The 22,238-nt window shown below is 44.5% G+C and overlaps 1 protein-coding gene across 2 annotated transcripts in view; it reads left to right on the top strand.

Moving 5' to 3' along the window:
- Positions 1-22,238, top strand: part of trpm2 (transient receptor potential cation channel, subfamily M, member 2) — a 178,453-nt gene that overhangs the window by 144,389 nt on the left and 11,826 nt on the right. For both annotated transcript variants that reach the window (XM_087988956.1, XM_087988957.1), the window contains 4 exons: positions 874-948; positions 5,300-5,386; positions 13,718-13,820; positions 16,781-16,882. In XM_087988956.1, coding sequence (XP_087845082.1) covers positions 874-948; positions 5,300-5,386; positions 13,718-13,820; positions 16,781-16,882 — 367 coding nt within the window. The remainder of the gene's footprint in view (positions 1-873; positions 949-5,299; positions 5,387-13,717; positions 13,821-16,780; positions 16,883-22,238) is intronic.

The raw sequence follows: 22,238 nt of genomic DNA, 5'->3' as shown, positions 1-22,238 counted from the left end.
CTCCATGAATCACAGGCCTCCAGTCTGACAAACATACCTTTACTATTACCCTCTGCTTCCTACCATCAAGTCAATTGTGCATCCAATTTGCCTGCTGTCCCTGGTTTCCATGCAATGTAACCTTCCAGAGCAGCCTACCATGTGGAACCTTATCAAAGGCCTCACTGAAATCCATATAGACTACATTTACTGCGCTGCCCTCATCAAATGTCCTGGACACTTCATCAAAAATACCTAACAAATCTTTAAGGCATGACAGCCATGCTGACAACTCCTCCTGATCAAACCCTGTTTTTTTCAAATGTATGTACATCTTATCCCTAAAAATCGTCTCAAGTAACTTACCTACCACAGATGTCAGGCATATTGGTCAACAGTTCCTTGATTTTTCTTTGCATCCCTTCTTGAATAAGGAAACAACATTTGCCCACAGGATGCGCAGCACGGTGGCTCAATGGTTAGCGCTGCTGCCTCTCAGCACTCTGGTTCGATTCCAGCCACGGGTGACTGTCTGTGTGGAGTTTGCATATTGCCCCTGCGCCTGCATGGGTTTCCTCCAGGTATTCCGGTTTCCTCCCACAATCCAAAGATGTGCAGGTTGGGTGAATTGGCAATGCAAAATTGCCCCTAATGTTCAGGGATGTGTAGGTTAGGTGCATTATCCAGGGGTAAATACAGTGTAATGTTATCACTTTCTACTCTGTAACCTGAAACCAAAGGATATAATGCTTTGGTTACCTTTGGGCATGCCAGGGGCTGATAACGCATCCTCCCAAATTGGATTCATGACCTGTGACGAAGTTCTGTCCCCTCTGCACAGCACAGTAACCTATTCTCCACGTACCAAATTGGCATTGCCTCACTCTTTTCCAGGTTGGCCGAAAGGAAAAAGTCTGAGACCGGAGATGCAGGCCTGGATGCTCCTGAGCTTGAGGAATCATTACCCTTGTGAGTTGAACCTTTTCAGGCGATAAGCATATGCTGCCTTGACTCAACTGATGCTTTTACTTGTTCGAGCAAGATATTTTTACAAGGATTCTCCCGACATCTTTCTGTAACATCAGGCATCATCTGCAGAATTGATTTATCAGTTTATTCTGAAACGCATCTATGGTGGATGGGACTGAGCTGGATCTCCTTAATTCCAAACTAATTGATATACTGACGGGTTTTCTGTCACTATTTTATAACCAACAATCTGGAGACATTTAAAATGAACACTTACACACATAATGTTTTCTGCCACATATATAACTGGGTAAATAATCTATATGCTAATATATTTGCAAAGATATTCACAGCACTGTTTCATAGACACAGCAAGACCAAACGTTTCATATTCAGACAGTTGCTGTTCAAAGTCACTTACGTCATCAATTGCAGAAGTGTACAGTTACATCAAAAATAACAATGAAGTAGTGAACAGTAAACCAGACTAATTTACTGTCCTTTGTTGGTAAATGGATAGATATGATTGGCTCCGTGACAGCTCCTGGTTCTTAGCGACAAGAGTGCTCGAACAGAATCTGCTGTACATTTGCACAGCAAAGTCTGATGTTTGAGTGTGGAGGGAACTTTATTCTGTATGTAATTTGTGCTGCTGCAGTTGTGGGGGCGTTTCTTGGGACAATAACATGCAATGCAAACTTTAAATTGGATGTCATCCTAATTCTTAACCCAGTCTGAATTTTTCAACAAGTGTTATCCAATTGAAGAATCAAATCTTATGGTGAAACAATATGTTCTGAGTTTTGCAAACCATGGGCCAGTCATCTATTGTGTGGCAAACCACCTGCTCCCTCCTTCACAATCCTAGTGTACCGACAGTTTGGGAATAGTTTGTTCCATGTCCAAGTCACGGATACCACCAGCTTGGCTGGCTGTATGGCCAGTGCAGACAGACACAGACCTGTTGCAGAAGAGTTTGACTGTTACCATAGTGACTTCTTCTCTTGGGACTGTGGGGTTTACAAACAAATGATTTAGGTTTGAATGCAGGAAGTTAATCAGTAAGTTCGAGATCACACAAAACTTGGTACAATAGTAAACAATGAGGAGGATAGACTTGGACTACAAGAGAATATAGACAGACTGGTCATATGGGCTGATCAGTGGCAAATGGAAATCAATGTAAGTTGATCTGCTATGATGTGACAGTTGTGTTCCTCTGCTATACCTGTTCAGCAGAAAGTTCACGTTATGAAAATGGTGGCTCAGTGGTTAGCACTGCAGCCTCACAGCACCAGGGTCCCAGGATTGATTCCAGCCTCGAGGGACTGCCTGTGTGGAGTTTGCACATTCTCCCCATGTCTGCGTAGGTTTCCTCTGGGTGCTCCAGTTTCCTCCCACAGTCCAAAGATGTGCAGGTCAGGTGAATTGGCCATGCTAAGTTGCCCACAGTGTTGGGTGCATTAGTCAGAGGGAAATGGGGTCTGGGTGGATTACTCTTCAGAGGGTTGGTGTGGACTGGTTGGGTCGAAGGGCCTGTTTCCACACTGTAGGGAGTCTGCAAAAAAAATCCACAATTCATCAATCATGTTATCACCAATTGGCACTGACAAAACACGTGCTATAGCAGACCGACCTGAATGGATAAACGTAAGGTGATACACTTGGACAGGACAAACAAGACAAGGTAATCCATGATGAATGGTAGGGCCCTGGGAAGCACCGAGGATCAGAGAGACCTGGGTGTGAGTGGAAGCCAGTCCCTTAAGGTATCAGGACATGGAGATAAAGTGTTAAGAAGGCATATAGGATGCTAGCCTTTATTCACCATTGGAATAGAGTTTAAGAACAGTGAGGTGATGCTGGAACTGTATAAAATATTGGTTAGGCCCTGCCAGATGTTGTGTGCAGTTCTGGAATCCACATTATAGCAGGGATGTGATCACATTGGAGAGAGTACCGAGGGAAATTTAATAGGATGTTGCCCAGGCTGGAGAGTTTCAGTAATGAAGGGAGATTCGACAAATTAAGGCTGTTGTCCTTGGAGCAGATGACACTTAAAGAGGACATGATTGAGATTTTTAAAATTGAGGGCCATAGGTAGGGTTGAAAATGTGTTGCTGGAAAAGCGCAGCAGGTCAGGCAGCATCCAAGGAGCAGGAGAATCGATGTTTCGGGCATGAGCCCTTCTTCAGGAATGAGGAGAGTGTGCCAAGCAGGCTAAGATAAAAGGTAGGGAGGAGGGACTTGGGGGAGGGGCGTTGGAAATGCGATAGGTGGAAGGAGGTTAAGTTGAGGGTGATAGGTCGGAGTGGGGGTGGGGGCGGAGAGGTCAGGAAGAAGATTGCAGGTTAAGAAGGTGGTGTTGAGTTAGAGGGTTGGGACTGAGACAAGGTGGGGGGAGGGGAAATGAGGAAACTGGAGAAATCTGAGTTCATCCCTTGTGGTTGGAGGGTTCCTGGGCGGAAGATGAGGCGCTCTTCCTCCAACCGTCATGTTGCTATGGTCTGGCGATGGAGGAGTCCAAGGACCTGCATGTCCTTGGTGGAGTGGGAGGGGGAGTTGAAGTGTTGAGCCACGGTGTGGTTGGTTTGGTTGGTCCGGGTGTCCCAGAGGTGTTCTCTGAAACGTTCCGCAAGTAGGCGGCCTGTCTCCCCAATATAGAGGAGGCCACATCGGGTGCAGCGGATGCAGTAAATGATGTGTGTGGAGGTGCAGGTGAATTTGTGGCGGATATGGAAGGATCCCTTGGGGCCTTGGAGAGAAGTAAGGGGGGAGGTGTGGGCGTAAGTTTTGCATTTCTTGCGGTTGCAGGGGAAGGTGCCGGGAGTGGAGGTTGGGTTGGTAGGGGGTGTGGACCTGTCAAGGGAGTCACGGAGGGAGTGGTCTTTTCGGAACGCTGATAGGGGAGGGGAGGGAAATATATCCCTGGTGGTGGGGTCCGTTTGGAGATGCTGGAAATGACGATGGATGATATGATGTATATGGGGGGTGGTAGGTGAGGACCAGTGGGGTTCTGGCCTGGTGGCGATTGGAGGGGCGGGGCTCAAGGCGGAGGAGCGGGAAGTGGAGGAGATGCGGTGGAGAGCATCGTCGATCACGTCTGGGGGGAAATTGCGGTCTTTGAAGAAGGAGGCCATCTGGGTTGTTCAGTTTTGGAACTGGTCCTCCTGGAAGCAGATGCGGCGGAGACGAAGGAATTGGGAATATGGGATGGCGTTTTTACAGGGGGCAGGGTGGGAGGAGGTGTCGTCTCGGTAGATGTGGGAGTCGGTCGGTTTATAGTAAATGTCCATGTTGTCTCGGGCTTGCTGCAGTGCTCCAGTGAAGTTCAGGGCAAGCTGGAAGAAAATTATCTTAAGGCTTCAGGAATCAATATTGAGTGCACACATACACACAGACATATGCTCAGGCACTCTCAGTCTCACGCACACGCACACTCACAGTCATACAGTCTCACTCACTCACTCACTCACTCACTCACTCACTCACTCACTCACTCACTCACTCACTCACTCACTCACTCTCTTGCACTCACTCTCTTGCACTCACTCTCTTGCACTCACTCTCTTGCACTCACTTTCTTGCGCACATACTCAGTCTCATGCACGCACTCACTCATATAGACACAAACCTCTCATTCTCACACACAGGCACGTACTCAAACTCAGTCACACGCTCACACTCATTCACAGTCTTACACACACACACACTCAGTCACACACTCTCTCTCTCTCTCTCTCTGTCGCTCACACATACTTTCACGCTCATGCACCTCTCTCCCTGTGACACGCACACACTTTCTGAAACCTTCACACCTTTACTCACTTGCTCACATGCAAGCTCAGTTTTTGTTCCTGCTTTCTCTTGATAGAGGGATCAGTGACCAGGACACAGATATTTAAGACAAGGGACAGCAGGTTTAGAGGAGATGTGAGAAAGAAGCCCTTTTCACCCAGAGAGTGCTTAGTGAGCTAGTGCTAGAGAGTGCCACTGCTTATAGGGTGGAGGAGGCTGAAACCTTCATAACTTTGAAGAAACCTCAAGCTGTGCATTTGTGATGCCAATTCTATGAGCCAAGTGCTGAAAAATGGGATTAGAATAGCTAGGTGGCTGTTGTTGACCAGCACAGACACAAAGAGCCTTTTTCTGTACTGTAGATCTCCTATGGCTTCTCTAACTCTATGGTGTCCCTTGGGCCTGTGAGCTGGGACCTGACACTAATATGTAGAGAATGGTGTGTCCTGGAATTTACAAATTATTACTTCACAAATGGACATTTTGCAAAACTGTCCGCCTGCAATACAGTGCCCAGTTACAGATCTATCAAAAATATTTAACTCTGTTTCAGAAATCCACATGGAAGGACTGGCATGAGGGGAAAAGGGAGTCTTCACTGTTACGGACCAAACCTCGCAATGAATCCCATTATTACGCGGTAAGAGGACAGAGGACTTCACTTGTTTCTAATCGGGAATCTTGTGTGCCACTTAAATCCATAATATTGTCATTTTTACAATATCAATAGGTCCTGGTCAATAGTATTGTATGTGAAGGTAACACCAGAAACAAAGCAGTAACAACTAGTCAGTCCTGGTCAATCCACACTGAGTAAAAACAGTAGTATGCGAGAGGATAACATCAGAAACAAAACAATAACAACTGGAAATAAAAACACTGAAGGTCCATGTTGACATATACGAGATGAGTGGGATCAATACATCTCAGTTGCACATGTTACTGTTTTCTTATTCTGCTAATATTGTCAGATTCTAGTTCTATTTTATAAAGTCAGAAGTCACACAACACCAGGTTATAGTCCAACAGGTTCATTTGAAATTTCACAAGCTTTCAGAGTGCAGCATCATCGTCAGGTGCAGTGAGACAGCAGGGCACACCTATAGAGTTTATAGGCAGAGAGATCAAACGATCATACAACTGGTGTGAGTGGAGGGTCAGATAATACGTCTCTGCAGGTGACCAAGAGTGTTAGATGGTGTGTAAAGTGTTTATAAAGTCAATGTCAGTACTGTGCTGTCATGACAATCAGGCAGAGCAACAGGAATGTACAAACATGACATCTGAGGTCCGACACTGAATTGTCTGAGTTTTAACCAGGTTAGTTTTATTCTGAAAGCTGGAATTTATAAGATGCCACATTGACTGACTGGGATGACAAATTGTGTGTTTTTTGAATAAAATAGAATACATCTGAAATCAGGCAAAAGTGAGAACTGCAGATGCTGGAAACCAGAGTTTAGTTCAGAGTGGTGCTGGAAAAGCACAGCAGGTCAGGCAGCATCTGAGGAGCAGGAAAATCGACGTTTCGGGCAAAAACCCTTCATCAGGAATGGAGGCAGGGAGCCGCCAGGGTGGAGAGATAAATGGGGAAATGAGGGGATGGGACGTGGCGGAAGGTGGAGGAGCTGGGGAGAAATAGCAAAGAGTACAGTAGGGAAATGGGGATGGGGATAGAAGTGATAGGTCAGAGAGGAGGGTGGAGTGGATAAGTGGGAAGGAAGATTGGCAGGTAGGACAGGTCATGGGGACAGTGCTGAGCTGGAAGGTTGGAACTGGGGTAAGGTAGGGGGAGGAGAAATGAGGAAACTGTTGAAGTCCACATTGATGCCCTTGAAGTGTTCTGAGGCGGAAGATGAGGCGTTCTTCCTCCAGGCGTCGGGTGGTGAGGGAGCGGTGGTGGAGGAGGCCCAGGACCTGCATGTCCTCGGCAGAGTGGGAGGGAGAGTTGAAATGTTGGGCCACGGGGTGATGGGGTTGATTGGTGCAGGTGTCCCGGAGATGTTCCCTCAAGCGCTCTGCTAGGAGGTGTCCAGTCTCCCCAATGTAGAGGAGACCGCATCAGGAGCAACGAATACAATAAATGACATTGGTGGATGTGCAGGTAAAACTTTGATGAATCTGAAAATAGACAAACATCTTGGATGAAATGATTCACTGTGTGCGTGTGTACGTGCGTGTGTGTGTGTACGTGCGTGTGTGTATGTGTGTGTTTTTAAAACAGAGCGAGAGAATGTGAGTATGATATTCGCCAGACAGGAATGTTCCCTCCCAGTTGGGGAACACTTCAGTGGTCAAGGGCATTCAGCCTCCAATTTCTGGGTAAACATCCTCCAAGGCAGACTCTGAGATAAGCAACAATGCAGCATCACTGAGCAGAGACTGATAGCCAAGTTTTATACCCATGAAAACAGCCTCAACAGTGATCTTGGGTTCATGTCGCACTACAGGTGATCTCACCACACCATCTGTATCCTTCCTTTCCTGTTTTGATCGTATCATCTTGATAAATTAGTATAATCTCTGTATCTCCAATAATTTGGACAGTTTTGAAGTATTTATTACACTCTATTACACACATTCTCTCACACACATGTACACGTACACACATTCTCTCTAACACACTCGCACACTCTCTCACTCCCTCACACATATATACTCTCTCACACACAAATTCTCTCTAACACATGCAGACATACTCTCTTTCACTCACACACACACACACACACATACACACAAATCTAAGGGGTGAGTAATTTCAGCCAAGATATTTGTTTATTTGTGGATACATTCTATTTTTGTTCAAAAACACACACAATTTGTAGTCATAGTTAGTAAATGTGTCATCTTATAAATTCCAGCTTCTGGAATACAACCAGCCTGATTCCAGGTCGGCTCAGTGTCGGCTTTTGTATATTCCTATTACTCGGCGTGATTGTCATAACAGCACAGCGCTGACATTGACTTTATAAACACTTTACACACCATCTGACACTCTTAGTCACCTGCAGAGATGTATTATCTGACACTCCAGTCACGAGTGTTGTATGATCGTTTGATCTCTCTACCCTTGATCTCTCTGCCTATAAACTCTGAATGTGCCCTGCTCTCTCACTGCACCTGACAAAGGGGCAGCACTCCGAAGGCTTGTGTGATTTCAAATGAACCTGTCGGACTACAACCTGGTGTTGAGTGACTTCTGACTTTGTCAACCCCAGTCCAACACCGGCACATCCACATTGTGTTTATGGAACGGGGGATATGCAAAGCCAGGCTTGTAACATAGTCTGAAGGGATCTGGCTTTAGTCTCATTTCGGCAGCTATGAAGTGATTAGCGAGAAGTGGTGGTGTTGTGGTATGTCACTGGATATGTAATCCAGAACCCCAGATTAATGTTCTGGGCAGACCACGGGTGAATCTCAGAAATGGCTGTCAGTGCTGTCCACACCCTATTCAAAGATGAAAACATTGCCACAGACTTTTGGGCTCTTCACCCTGCTTGGTTATTCGGCTGCTGTTTTTTAGATCACTGAGCTAGGTCGCTGTCATCTCGTCACATATTTTGGCAATATTTTCACTCACTCTGATAACTGGCTAAATCCTCAATACAATGTTCACAATGGTAGACTGATCAGACCCATGCTACTAATTACTTCAGAAATTAGATCGATACTTTCGGTAATTAGATCAATCCTCTCAGAAATTAGAATCGATCCTCTCAGAAATTAGATCCGATTGGTAATTCGATCTATTGCCTCAGAGATTAGATGCAATACTTTGGTAATTATGTCAGATTATGGATTACTCCTTCCTGCGATTAGATTGATCCTCTCAGAAATTAGATCAATTGTAAATAATTATATTGATTCTCAGATACTATACTGACCATTTTAGAGATTAAATTGAGCCTCTCAAAGGTTAGCTCAGTCCTGTTAGCTATTGGGTTGGTCCTTTCAGATATTGGAACGACCGCTCCCTTTAGGCAGTTCATTCCTGTGTGCAGTAAGCAATCCGAGCATATCCTTGACTGAATCCAGAGCCAGGCATTTACTGGAAGACTGCCTCCTGGTGGCTTGCCAGGGGACCTCTTGCCTCGGACTGAGCCTCCAGACTGAAAATGACCTAATTGTGGTTAAAATAAGTCGTGTGCCAAGCTCTTACCACACAACACTCTCCACTCTTCTCCTCCTCCTCCTCCTTCACCTCTACAAGTCCCCCCCTTCGTACACACCAACCCCCAACCTCCAGTTCCGCAGGTCACATTGATAAGTCCTCATAAATTTGAACTTCCATCATGTGGAAATTCTCTTGCTAGGCCTCCGGGAACATAGCCTGCTTAGGGGGCTGTTGTACTGCACTTGCTGCTTCAAAAAGGCTTACTGTGTTAGTGGGGCTATCACAATCCATTGGATGAAGACCCTCTCTTTCCTGCACCTGCATTGACTCTTCTGCTTTAGGACACAGTGATAGATTGAGCTGAGGGAAGCCTAAATGTTGGCATAGACTGCTTGGGTCAAATGTCCTGCCCCATGATTAGCTTCAAAATGCTGTTAATTGGTCACATTCTGGAACAGTTCTGAGCCAGGTTCCCAACATCCAGAGAGAGTATTCAGCTCCATGAGGCTGAGACTGAATTTGCCCTAAGTGCATACAGTTCAAAATGAAACCCAGCACCTTTTGTGAGTGGATTAAGGCACGTTCACACCCCAAGATATCAGTCAGCTGGGATCTCCCTCTCTTTACGTTTTTCTTCATTCTATCAAGGAATGTTGGTAAGACCATTATTTTACCCATCCCTAATACTTTGTGAATTTAGTTTCTTGCTGGACCATTCAGAGGGCAGTTAAGAGGCATACACATTGTTGTAGGTTTGGAGTCATGTCTAGGTCAGACTAGTCAGATTTTCTTCCCCAAAGGACATGAATGAATCAGATGGGGTTTTTCTAATTGACGATAATTTCACAGTCACGAGTACTGAAGTTTATAACTTCAGATAGATTCATTGAATTTGAACCAAATTGAATTGAATTTGATGGGAACTGGAGCAACAGGTCAGGATGTGACGAAAAGCTGGACGTTAATAGGATGAACAAGCATGGCCAGTTTAATGTACAAGGTGGGACGATAAAACATGTTCTAAGTAAACCAGGAGGGACAAAAAGCAAGAAGATGCGGAAGGACAGGATAGAGTGCCCAGCTAAATTAGAGTTCTTTACACAAATGCATGGAGTGTAAGGAACAAATTAAATGAGTGACAGGCACAGATTCAAATTCAAAACTATGATATAGTAGCCATTACAGTGGGTAGCACAGTGGTTAGCACTGCTGCCTCACAGCGCCAGAGACCGGGTTCAATTCCTGACTCAGGCGACTCTCTGTGTGGAGTTTGCACATTCTCCCCATATCTGCGTGGGTTTCCTCCCACAATCCAAAAATGTGCAGGTTAGGTGAATTGGCCATGCTAAATTGCCCGTAGTGTTAAGTGAAGGGGTAAACGTAGGAGAATGGGTCTGGGTAGGTTACGCTTTGGCGGGTCGGTGTGGACTTATTGGGCCGAAGGGCCTGTTTCCACACAGTAAGTAATCTAATCTAATCTACAGAGTCATGGCTGCAGGATGATCAAAACTGGGAACTAAACATACCAGGTTATAAGGTTTATAGGGTATAGTAAATGGCAGAGGGAGCACAGGAGCATTATTGATGAGGAACAACATGGTGAGGGGGGAATGTATTGAGGGGAAATCATCCAGTGTAAACCTGAGGAACCGTAAAGGAACTAAAACCGCAATAGGCTACCTGATAGCAGCTTAGAACTGCTGGGTTGTATAAATGCTAAAATTAGGCCATTAAATAGTAAATGTTGAGTAGTATTGATGGGGGATTTTAATCTTAATGTAGACTGGGAGAGAGCACATGCCAGAAAGGTTGTGATTTTCTAGAGTGTGTTCAGGATAGTATCCTACAGCAAAATGGCTTGGATGCAATAAGAAGACAAGCAATATTGTATCCAATAATGAGCAATGAGCCTGATTTAATGAGCAACCTAGTTGTTCATCATCATTTGTCAAATTGTGATCATAACATGATCAAGTTTCATATAGCTTTTGTAAAAGACAAGCAAAGATCAGATACTAGAATTTTAGATTTAAGTAAGGCTGACTTTAACATGATGAGGCAGAGACTGTCTACAGTAAGCTGAGAATCTCTGCTAGTACATAAAACAATTTAGGTACAGTGGAGGGTGTTCAAGAAACATTTAATATAAAGAACGAAAAGCTCCACCTCACACAAAGAAACAACCATGGACAAATAAAGAGGTAAGGGACAGCACAAAATGAAAAGCAAAGCTTATAAAAATGCAAAGAACCAAACAGATCCTACAGAATAGGACAGATACAAAAATGTACAAAGGGGTTTGTAAGAGCAGCTAAAAAGGACTATAAACAAAAGCTTACAACAAACAATAACAAGAATATAATTTATAGTTATATTAATGGAAAGCAGGTGGTTAAGAATTCCAGCCTCTGGCAACTGTCTGTGTGGAGTTTGCACATTCTCCCTGTGTCTGCGTGGGTTTCCTCCGGGTGCTCCGATTTCCTCCCACAGTCCAAAGGTGTGCAGGTCAGGTGAATTGGCCATGCCAAATTGCCCATAGTGTTAGGTGCATTAGTCAGAGGGAAATGGGTTTGGGTGTGTTACTCTTCGGAGGGTCGGTGTGGACTTGCCTAACACTACGCGCAATGCCTGAAACGTCGATTCTCCTGCTCCTTTGATGCTGCCTGACCTGCTGCACTTTTCCAGCACACATTTTTAAGCTCTCATCTCCTGCGGCAGATGGATTTTAATATAAACAACTGTGGGGTTATTCATTTCAGATTGTAAAAGGATAGATCAGGGTAGTTTTTTGTTCGAAGGTACAAAGTTTAATACAGTGGAAACCCAATGAGATTTGGGAGTTTAGCTGTTCTTTAAAATGTCCCACACAGGTGCAGAAAATGTCGAGAAGGCTAAAAATGTAAAGCCTTCAACTGTAAAGGATTGAAGCATAGAAACACAGCCATTATGCTACAGTTATACAAAATTCCTGATGAAGGGCTTTTGCCCAAAACGTCAATTTTCCTGCTCCTTGGATGCTGCCTGACCTGCTGTGCTTTTCCAGCACCACACTCTCAACTCTAATCTCTAGCATCTGCAATACTCACGTTTGCCTACAATTATACAAAACCCTAGTTAGACCTGACTTAGAGCACTTATGTTTTTAAAGATGATACTTCAACTTCAGGGCTAAGTTATGAGGGGAAATTAGGCAAATTAAGTCTTTATCCTCCAAAATTAAAAAGGTTAAAGGATGATATAAATGATGTCTTCAGAATATTAACAGAAATTTTGGATCGATAAAGATAAACTATCTCTGCTGGTTAAAAGTTATAGAACAGGGGCATGGTTTAAGAATTAGGGCTGGGCCATTCAGGAGAGATCTTAGAAAGCACTTCCACATGCAAAGAATAGTGGAAGTTTGGAATTCTCCTCCTCAAATGGCAGTCGATGCTAATTCAATTTTTAAGTTTAAATCTGAGGCATATTTTGTTAAGCAAGGGGTCTGGGATCAAGGAAAGGATATGGAATCAGGCCACAGATCTGCCATGTTCTTACTGAATAGTAGAGCAGGCTCAAGGGGCTAATTGGCCCTCTTTTCCTGTGTTCCAGTGATGGGATTTGAACCTGAGTTTCTAGATTATTAATCCAGTGACACTACCATTACATCACCATGTTTTCCAGTGTAATCTGAAGTACTAACTTCTTTCACTTGAACTTAGGAGACTACCAATGTTCCCCAGAAGAAACCACGGCAGTGAAAAGGCCACTGTTGCAAATACTCATTGCATGAGTCTTTTTTGAAAACCATTTTTTAACTGGGAATCAATTGAATACTTGTCAAAACCCAACAACACCATTACTTATCTGACTAAATTCCTCATAGTCACTGGCAGTGCTTCACAGGTTTCTTCATTTGTCTGTCTGACATTATTATAGAAGCACGGTGGCACAGTGGTTAGCACTGCTGCCTCACAGCGCCGGAGACCTGGGTTCAGTTCCCGCCTCAGGCGACTGACTGTGTGGAGTTTGCACGTTCTCCCCGTGTTTGCGTGGGTTTCCTCCGGGTGCTCCGGTTTCCTCCCACAGTCCAAAGATGTGCAGACCAGGTGAATTGGTCATGCTAAATTGTCCGTAGTGTTAGGTAAGGCGTAAATGTAGGGGTATGGGTGGGTTGCGCTTCGGCGGGGCGGTGTGGACTTGTTAGGCCGAAGGGCCTGTTTCCACACTGTAAGGAATCTAATCTAATCTAATCTAATCTAATCTAAAACAAAATATCAATCAATCCTCTCGATTTATTAACTAGTGATGCAGTTACTCATAGAACCACGCATTGGAACTCAGAGATGACTTGCTCATTTTCTCTCTCCATGATATTTCTACATGGTATACTGTGCTGAGGGAATGCTAATTGGGTAAAGTGAATGGGCTGGAATCCATTCAATTAATGTACATCCACTCTCAGCACCAAGCTGAGAGATACACACAAGCCTAGAGTGTACCTTCAAGCTAAATACCAGGCCCAAGGAATTTAGGCTATCCCAGCAGTGCACCATCAGTCTAATCAGATTGTGTGAAATAACATCGAGCAGTCTGGGATTGAGATTTTCTCAGGAAGGCCACTCACTTTGAAAGAAGGAGACTTATTCATTCAGAAGCCCGCATGACTCCAGGGATACAGCCCTGTGCCTGGGAAGTGCAACATCACAGGAATAACTTGCTTATGAGCAGTGCTTAGGAAGGGAGTTGCAGGCTTACAAGAGAATGCACGAAACATGCGGTAATGATTAGAAAGGGAGCTGGAAGGTTACGAGGAATACAAATTCATGTATTTGCTGACAACACATTAAGGGTGATATTTGGTTTCTGTTGCAGCTTTAAGAGGAACTCAGAAAACGCTGTCACTGAGAAAAATGGCAAGCGGGTACTAGAGTTTCTTGTCATCCGATATCCAGGTGAAGAATGGACCACACCCACGGTATGTTTTATTCTGTTGTACAAAGTCCAAGGAAAGTTATCACTAGGCATGATGACAGTCACTCCCTTTCAACATTATAAACAACAATGTTCTTATTCCCTAATGACATTTCCCATGTCATTCTGATTTTAGCCTCTCCTCATCACTGTACACTGACCTTCACACTTCAAATGTTTTGCTCCAAGCCTCTGTGAGGACCATGCTACAAATTTGTGAACTGGGACCTCACAATAGCTTACCCTTGTACACCCAACTCTTTGCAAATTGTGCTTTGTCAGCCCAATGCAATATTTATATTTTTAAGCTTTTTCCCCACACCCAGTTCAGATCAGCTAGCTTCACACTCACATCTTTAAAAATGCTGCAACCATGCGCCAATTCACATCAAACTTCAAAAATGTACTTAAGTCAATGGATTGTAAAAATATGTGTCAGAGACAATGCAGAGAAACAGTTTAACAACAAGCAAGTACAGTAACAGTACTCCAGTGGCAATGCACTGTAATAATGCATTTTGCTGACAGCACACCAACAACCCAATATTGGAATTGCCAATGTTTGGATTATCAAAGGTGAATTAGGACTGAAAGGCTGGTGTGAGCTGCCTGTAGGCTAAGAAACTCAGAGTGATGTTTCTGCGAGGTGTGGTGATCATTAAAAGCCTATTTTCTAATTGACACCAAACCACACTTAACCTATGTCTGTAACTTAACCAATGCCCTGTACTTACTCAATGCCCTGTGGTTACCCTACCCTACTCTGTAACCTGTACTTAACCTGTATCCCTCTACTTCCCCTGCACCCTGTACCCTGTACTTGAATTGAATTGAATTGAATTAGCATTACTGTAACATGTTAAAAATCACATAACACCAGGTTATAGTCCAACCGGTTTATTTAGAAGCACTAGCTTTCAGAGCACTGCTCCTTCATCAGGTGGTTGTGGAGAATAAGATCGTAAGACACAGAAATTATAGCAAAAGTTTACAGTGTGATGTAACTGAGATTATATATTGAAAAAGACCTGGATTGTTAAGTCTCTCATCTTTTAGAATGACCATATTAGTTTCAGTTCTTTCATATATAAATCACAAAACTTTTTAAAAGCTTTTTTTTAAAGTTACTATATAAGTTACTAAGTTTGCTATTAATTCTGTGTCTTACAATCTTATTCTCCACAACCACCTGATGAAGGAGCAGTACTCTGAAAGATAGTGCTTCCAAATAAACCTGTTGGACCATAACCTGGTGTTGTGTGATTTTTAATTTTGTACCCCCCAGTCCAACACCGGCGTCTTCACATCACAATTATTATAACATGTACTCAATAACTACAGTGAAGAGTTTATAAATTGTCACTTACAGAGCCATCTTAGGTACAAAGGTACTGAATTACAATCCTTAGGTATAGAATAGAGAAATGACAAAAAGATGATTACACTACAGCTACACACAGTATCATCATAGGTCAGAGACACAAGAAGCAAAGTTAAAAAGACAAACACCACAGTCTCTCTTCAAAGGATCTCTGCAGCAGACCAAAGCATGGTTTGACTTCTGGCTGCCATCATGTTCCACATTTGGCCACTGGTCACGAGCACCCCTCCTGTGGACATTTGGTCACCGACTGCTGATTGCTGGCATCCCCACTCCAGCTGTTGGCATCCCTGATCACTAGCATCCCTGCTTTAGGCCCCTGGTCACTGGCATCCCAGTTCCAGCCCCTGGTCACTGGCGATCCCTTTTCAGGCAGCCGGTTGCTAGTGTCCCTATTCCGGCCACTGCTTCTGAGGCCAGGGTCAAATGTCTGAGGCCAGGAAAAGGGAGAGAAGAGAGGAGAGCGGGAAAATAAAAAGACAAGAAGAGAACAAATGGGTGGAGCAGAGAAGCTATTTACACAATGCCCAGCTCTTACTTTTTCGGTACATTCCCGTAGTGGTCCTGTGCCCTACATCCTCACTGGGCTCTGCACGCACTCTGCACCTTGCACCCACCCTACATCTTGCAGTCACTTGCACCCTGTACCTTCCCTGTGCCCTGCACCACTCTATGCCTTGTACTCACTATTTGGTCAAGAAATACTTTTTTTTAAAATCCCTCAACTTCAGCTTCAGTCTATTTCCTCACTCAATGATGTTCTCTGGCCTTGCAATCCTCTGAAATCTATCTATTCCTTGGCATGAGATCTCCTTTCATCTCCCTCCATCTTTCCATTCTGGGCTTTTACCTTTTAAATCCCTCTTGAAGAACTAACTCTTTCTTACTGTTATAATGTAGGAAATGTAGCAATCAGTTTGTTCTTAGAAAGGGGTCATTCCACCGGAAACATTAACTTTGATTTCTTTCCACAGATATTGCCAGACCTGCTGAGTTTTCCCAGCAATTTCTGTTTTTGTTTCTGATTTACAGCATCCAGAGTTCTTTTGGCTATTTACTTGCACCCAAGGATTGACTGAGAGGCAGTGAGTCAGATAAGAGAGACAGAGAAAGACGTTAGAAAGATAGAAGGACCAATGCCCAAAACGTCGATTCTCCTGCTCCTCGGATGCTGCCTGGCCTGCTGTGTTTTTCCAGCCCCACATTTTTCAACTCTGGTCTCCAGCATCTGCAGTCCTCACTTTCTCCCAGATAGAGAGACCAATCAAGATCAGAGGTGAGGGAGAGAGTGTGTGAGAAAGAAATTGAACACCACAGCAAGTTATGGTGGGCATGACAGAGAGTGGGAGAGAGAGAGAGAGAGAGAGACAGCAGGAGAGACAAGGAAAAAGTAAATCTGCTGGAAAGCTTACTGGTTTGGACCTTCTAGATTGGCAATGCTGTCTCCTTTGGTGAGCAAATGGAGGGTTACTGCTGATGAACAAAATCCGACAGCCTGTAAGGAGGGAAAAGGGTGAGCCTGGGGAAGATGCAACTCAAGGTCTTTCAACAAAATCTCTCTTGTTTTCTTCCTTTCCCTTCAGGGAATCCTGGAACCTGGAGAGATGTTCCCAAGAGACATGAGGATCATCTTAAACCAAAAGATACTGGGCATGTTTCGGAAACTGCAAAAGAAGGCCCTAGAGGTTGGAGCTAAGTCCTGTGCTCATTGCTTTGTCAAGTCATGTTCAACTACTGGTGTTCACAGTGCCAATATCAGCTAGCAGTCACACCTTATTACAGCCTTGAACTCAGTAGGCACACTTTCCTTTGCAATTAGTTGAGGCTTGACAGGCCATTCCCAGTCCAAGGCTAATGCTAAAACAGTGTGAACCTGAGTATTGCTGAATAGGCTAGATTCCCTACAATATGGAAACAGGCCCTTCAGCCCAACAAATCCACTCCAACCCTCTGAAGAGTAGCCCACCCAGACCCATTCCCTTATACTTACCCCTGACTAATCGCTACGGGAAATTTAACATGGCCAATTCACCTGGGCTACACATCTATGGGAGGAAACCAGAGTACACGGAGGAAACCCATGCAGACATGGGGCGAATGTACAAACTCCACAAAACCGAGGCAGGAATCAAACCCAGGTTCCTGGTGATGTCAGGCAGCAGTGCTAACCATTGAACCACCGTGCTTTTTTTTGGAAGCTTCTCATCTTGCACCCATTAAAACAATATAGGAAATTCCAAAGTAAAAGGTATCAACATGTATGCTCTCTGAGAGGAGGGAGTATTTTTCATAGTGTATCAATTACATTGGTATTAATTATGAATTGCCTGAGAAGTTCTAAGAAATCAAGTATGTCTTTTTCAGTAATACAGAGGAACTTCAATTATCTGGCATTCAATTATCCAAATATCGAATTATTCAGCAAGATTGCAAGGTCCCGATGCTTGGCTAAACTATGTTATTGGCTTTGGATTATCCAGAATTTGATTAACCGAACAAAATACTCCCTGCCCGTGTCCTTCAGATAGTCAAATTCTATCCTCCCAAACAACTATTAATGTGAAGCTGCTGATTGTGTCACCTCCTGAGACCTGTAGATAGGAGATCTCTGCCAGAAGATGGTTCTGATTTGGATGTTGCTAAACCATTTAACTGTTCCAAACCAACTGTAAGTGGACTTCCAGGGTGTGTACTCTCCTGGATACTGACCTATGAGTTCAGATTAGATTAGATTCCCTACAGTGTGGAAACAGGCCCTTCAGCCCAACCAGTCTACACTGACCTTCCGAAGAGCAACCCACCCAGACCCATTTCCCTCTGACTGAGGCACCTAGCACTATGGGCAACTTTAGCACAGCCAATTCACCTGACCTGCACATCTTTGGACTGCGGGATGAAACCCGAGCACCCAGAGGAAACCCACGCAAACTCCACACAGACAGTCGCCCGAGGCGGGAATCGAACCTGGGACCCCAGTGCTGTGAGACAGCAGTGCTAACCACTGAGTCATCGTGCCGCCCTATATACTTTTACTCAGGCCTTGAGGGACTCTTATGCTGTTTCAAATCGGCATCCTGGCAGCAATTACAATGGCCTGTCAGCCCAGACTCTAAGAAAATTTTAACCATTTGGCTGAAACTTGGCTTTGTTTTGGGACATTGCAGTGGGTGGACCTAGAGTCCTTCTGTTCAGGATATGCCCTGAGTGAGGCTATGCAATTCCTTTTACTCAAGTTGTGTCCCCCAAACTCAGTTGGCCTGGCAAGGACGTCAACTTCAAACGGCATACTTATAAGCTTCACTTGCCAACATTGACAAAGGCAGTTGTAGTGCCTGTTTGAATCCAATTGGGCTTCAGCTTGTCAGTTCTTCTGCATGGTAATAGAGACATAGACATAGAGATGTACAGTACGGAAACAGACCCTTCGGTCCAACCCGTTCATGCCGACCAGATATCCCAACTCAATCTAGTCCCACTTGCCAGCACCCAGCCCATATCTCTCCAAACCCATCCAGATGCCTTTTAAATGTTGCAATTGTACCAGCCTCCACCACTTCCTCTGGCAGCTCATTCCATACATGTACCACCCTCTGCATGAAAGAGTTGCCCCTTAGGTCTGTTTTATATCTTTCCTCTCTCACCCTAAACCTATGCACTCTAATTCTGGACTCCCCAACCCCAGGGAAAAGACTTTGTCTACTTACCCTATCCATGCTCCTCATAATTTTGAAAACCTCAGCCTCCAACGCTCCAAGGAAAACAGCCCCAGCCTGTTCAGTCTCTCCCTTTAGCTCTAATCCTCCAATGCAGGCAGCATCCTTGTAAATATTTTCTGAACCCTTTCAAGTTTCACACCATCTTTCCGATAGGAAGGGAGACCAGAATTGCACACAACACTCCAACAGTGATCTAACCAATGAACTGTACAGCTGTAACATGACCTCCCAACTCCTGTACTCAATACTCTGACCAATAAAGGAAAGCATACCTATCCTTAATCCCACATACCAAATGGTCTCTCAGCTTCTCATTTAGGGTTAAACCAAAATTACAAATTCTCCCAGTTCTCAAACTGTTGACTAGAACTGACAGCCCCTCAGAATTAGTGGAGGCTTGGTGTCATAATATTCCGTAGCTCAATTCATCAACTCTTGAAAGGTTTTAGTATTTGGTGCCTCCAGGAAAGTTAGACCCTAATAACCAAAACCGCTGTGAGTCCACACACTTTCATGTGAATTACTTGTTGCTTTTCATCTGCCCAATGTCATTTTCCCAGAAAGAAATAACACATTGCTTCCACATACTGAGTCCAGTCTTCGACAGCAGGATCAAACAGATCCAGCTTCCCACGTAGCAATGTGATGCCAGAAATGCTTATCCGAACTCAAAGACGACTGTTGCAAGGAAATCTCTTCAGCGGCATGTTTTTCTCTCATCACCAATGAAATATCTCCATAAAGGTCTGCATCCTGTCACCAAGTCACCCTTTTCTCATAGAATCCCTACAGTGTGGGAACAGGCACTTCGGTCCAACAAAACCACACCAACCCTCCGAAGGGTAACCCAGATGCATTCCTCTACCCTATTATCCTATACTTACCCCTGACTAATGCACCTACCCCTGAACACTATGGGCAATTTAGCATAGCCAATTCACCTAACATGCACATCTTTGGATTGTGCAAGGAAACCGGAGCACCCAGAGGAAACCCACACAGACGGGGAGAATATTCAACTCCACACAGACAGTCGCCAAGGCTGGAATTGAACCCAGGTCCCTGGCGCTGTGAGGCTGCAGTGCTAACCCTTGAGCCACCATGCCACCTCTTTTTAAAAGAGGAAAGTACTTAACACTTGTCTGGCTACCTCAGAGCCAGCTCTCAGAATGAACAGAATCTTTGACATTCCTGATGAAGAGCTTATGTCCGAAACATCGATTCTCCTGCTCCTCAGATGCTGCCTGACCTGCTGTGCGATCTTAGCAACTCACTCTCGGCTCTGATAAACCTGTTTATATCTGTGAGGTAGGATTCCCTGACTGGACCTATTAACCTGGTCCAATCAGGGAACTCATATTCTATGAGATCCCTCTGGCTGGCATCATTCCAACCACTGCACTTGTGTCTGTGCCTGTGTGTGTGTGTGTGTGTGTGTGTCTGTCTGTCTGTCTGTCTGAGTATGCATATGTGTATGTATGTGTCTGTGTTTCGGTGTCTGTGTGTGTGCATGTGCTTTTCTGCCTGTCTAAGTGTTTTTCTGTTTGTCTGTGTATGTCTGATGAGGGATGAACAGAATTGGAATGGGTATAAGATTGAAGATGGTGCTGTTGGAGGTATCTAATACTTTTTTGGTCATGGGCCAAGTGCCACATGACTGGAGTATAGCTAATGCAGTTCCTTTCTTCAAGAAGGGCAGCAGAAATAGGCCAGGAAAATACAAACCAGTTAGTCTGATACCAGTGGTAGGGAAATTATTGGAAAAAATTCTGAAGGACAGAATTAATCAATTCTTGGAAAGGCAGGGATGGATAAGGAATAGTCAGCATTGATTTTTTGAAGGGAGTTACTGTCTGATGAATTTAATTGAGCTTTCTCAAAAGGTTACTAAATATATTGATGAGGCTAGTGCAGTTGATGGGTTTTACATGGACTTTAGTAAAGCCTTTGACATGGCCCCACGTGGAAGGTAAGAACTCATGGGATCAAAGGCAAAGTGGCAAACTAGATTCAATATTGGCTTATAAATGGTAGGCAAGGATGATTATTGCTGTGATTGCAGGCCTGTGACCCATGGCATACCATAGGATTCCATGCTGGGACCCTAGCTGTCTGTTCTGTATATTTACAACTTGGACATGAATGTAGAAGGTATAATTAGTGACACAAAAATTGGGTGTGAGGAAGATGGTCTCAGGCTACAGCCTGATATTGTTCAGCTCAAAAATTAGGAAAACAATGGCGGATGGAATTTAATCCTGGTCAGTGTGAGGTGATGCATTTGGGAGATGAGACACACAATGAATGCTAGGTTCCCAGGGAGTACTGGAGAACAAAGAGGTCTTGCTGTGCAAGTTCGTAGATCCCTAATGCTATCAACAGGGTGGTAGGGAAGGAATAAGGGATGGTTCCCTTCATTAGCCAGGGCATAGAACTTAGAGAAAGTGAGGACTGCAGATGCTGGTGATCAGAGTCGAAGAGTTTGGTGCTGGAAAAGCACAATTGATCAGGCAGCATCCAAGGAGCAGGAGAGTCAATGTTTCGAGCATTCGCTCTTCATTAGGAATGAGTATGTGGCCAAAGAAGGTTGAGAGATAAATGGGAGGGTGGTGGGGCTGGGGAGAAGATAACTGGGAATGCAATTGGTACATGAAGGTGGGGGCGATGGTGATAGGTTGGAGAGGAGGGTGGAGCGGATAGGTGGGAAGGAAGATGAACAGATCAAGAAGGCAGTGTGAGTTGGAAGGTTGGATTTTTGTTAAGGTAGGGGATGGGGAAATGAGGAAACTGGTCAAATCCACATCGATCCCGTGTGTTTGGAGGATCCCAAGGCAGAAAATGAGGTGTTCTTCCTCCAGGCTTCAGGTGGTAAGATTTTGGCAGTGGAGGAGGCCCAGGACTTGCACGTCCTTGGCAGAGTGGGAGAGGGAGTTAAAGTGTTTGGCCACAGGGCGGTGGGGCTGGTTAGTGCGGGTGTCTCAGAAGTGTTCTCTGAAATGTTCCGCAAGTTGGCGTCCTGTCTGCCGAATGTAGAGGAGACCACATTGAGAGTAACCAACATAGTACATGATGTGTCTGGAAGTACAGGGACCCCTTGCGCCACCCCCTCATTCCTGATGAAGAGCTTATGCTTGAAATGTTGATTCTCCTGCTCCTCGGTTGCTGCCTGATCGGCTGTGCTTTTCCAGCACCACACTCTTCGACATAGCATTCAGGAGGAAGAATGTCCCATTACAACTTTATAAAACATCAGTTAGACCACGGATGCAATACTGTATGCAGTTCTGGTTGGCGGACTATAGAGAGATGTGATTGCAGTAGATGG

Source organism: Chiloscyllium plagiosum, unplaced genomic scaffold (genome assembly GCF_037043375.1).
Source record: "Chiloscyllium plagiosum isolate Xiang-an unplaced genomic scaffold, Cpla_swu_hap1 HiC_scaffold_7, whole genome shotgun sequence".
NCBI classification, from domain to species: Eukaryota; Metazoa; Chordata; class Chondrichthyes; order Orectolobiformes; family Hemiscylliidae; genus Chiloscyllium; species Chiloscyllium plagiosum.
The sequence above is the reverse complement of the archived record's forward strand: the minus strand, read 5'-3'. Positions and strand labels throughout refer to the sequence as shown.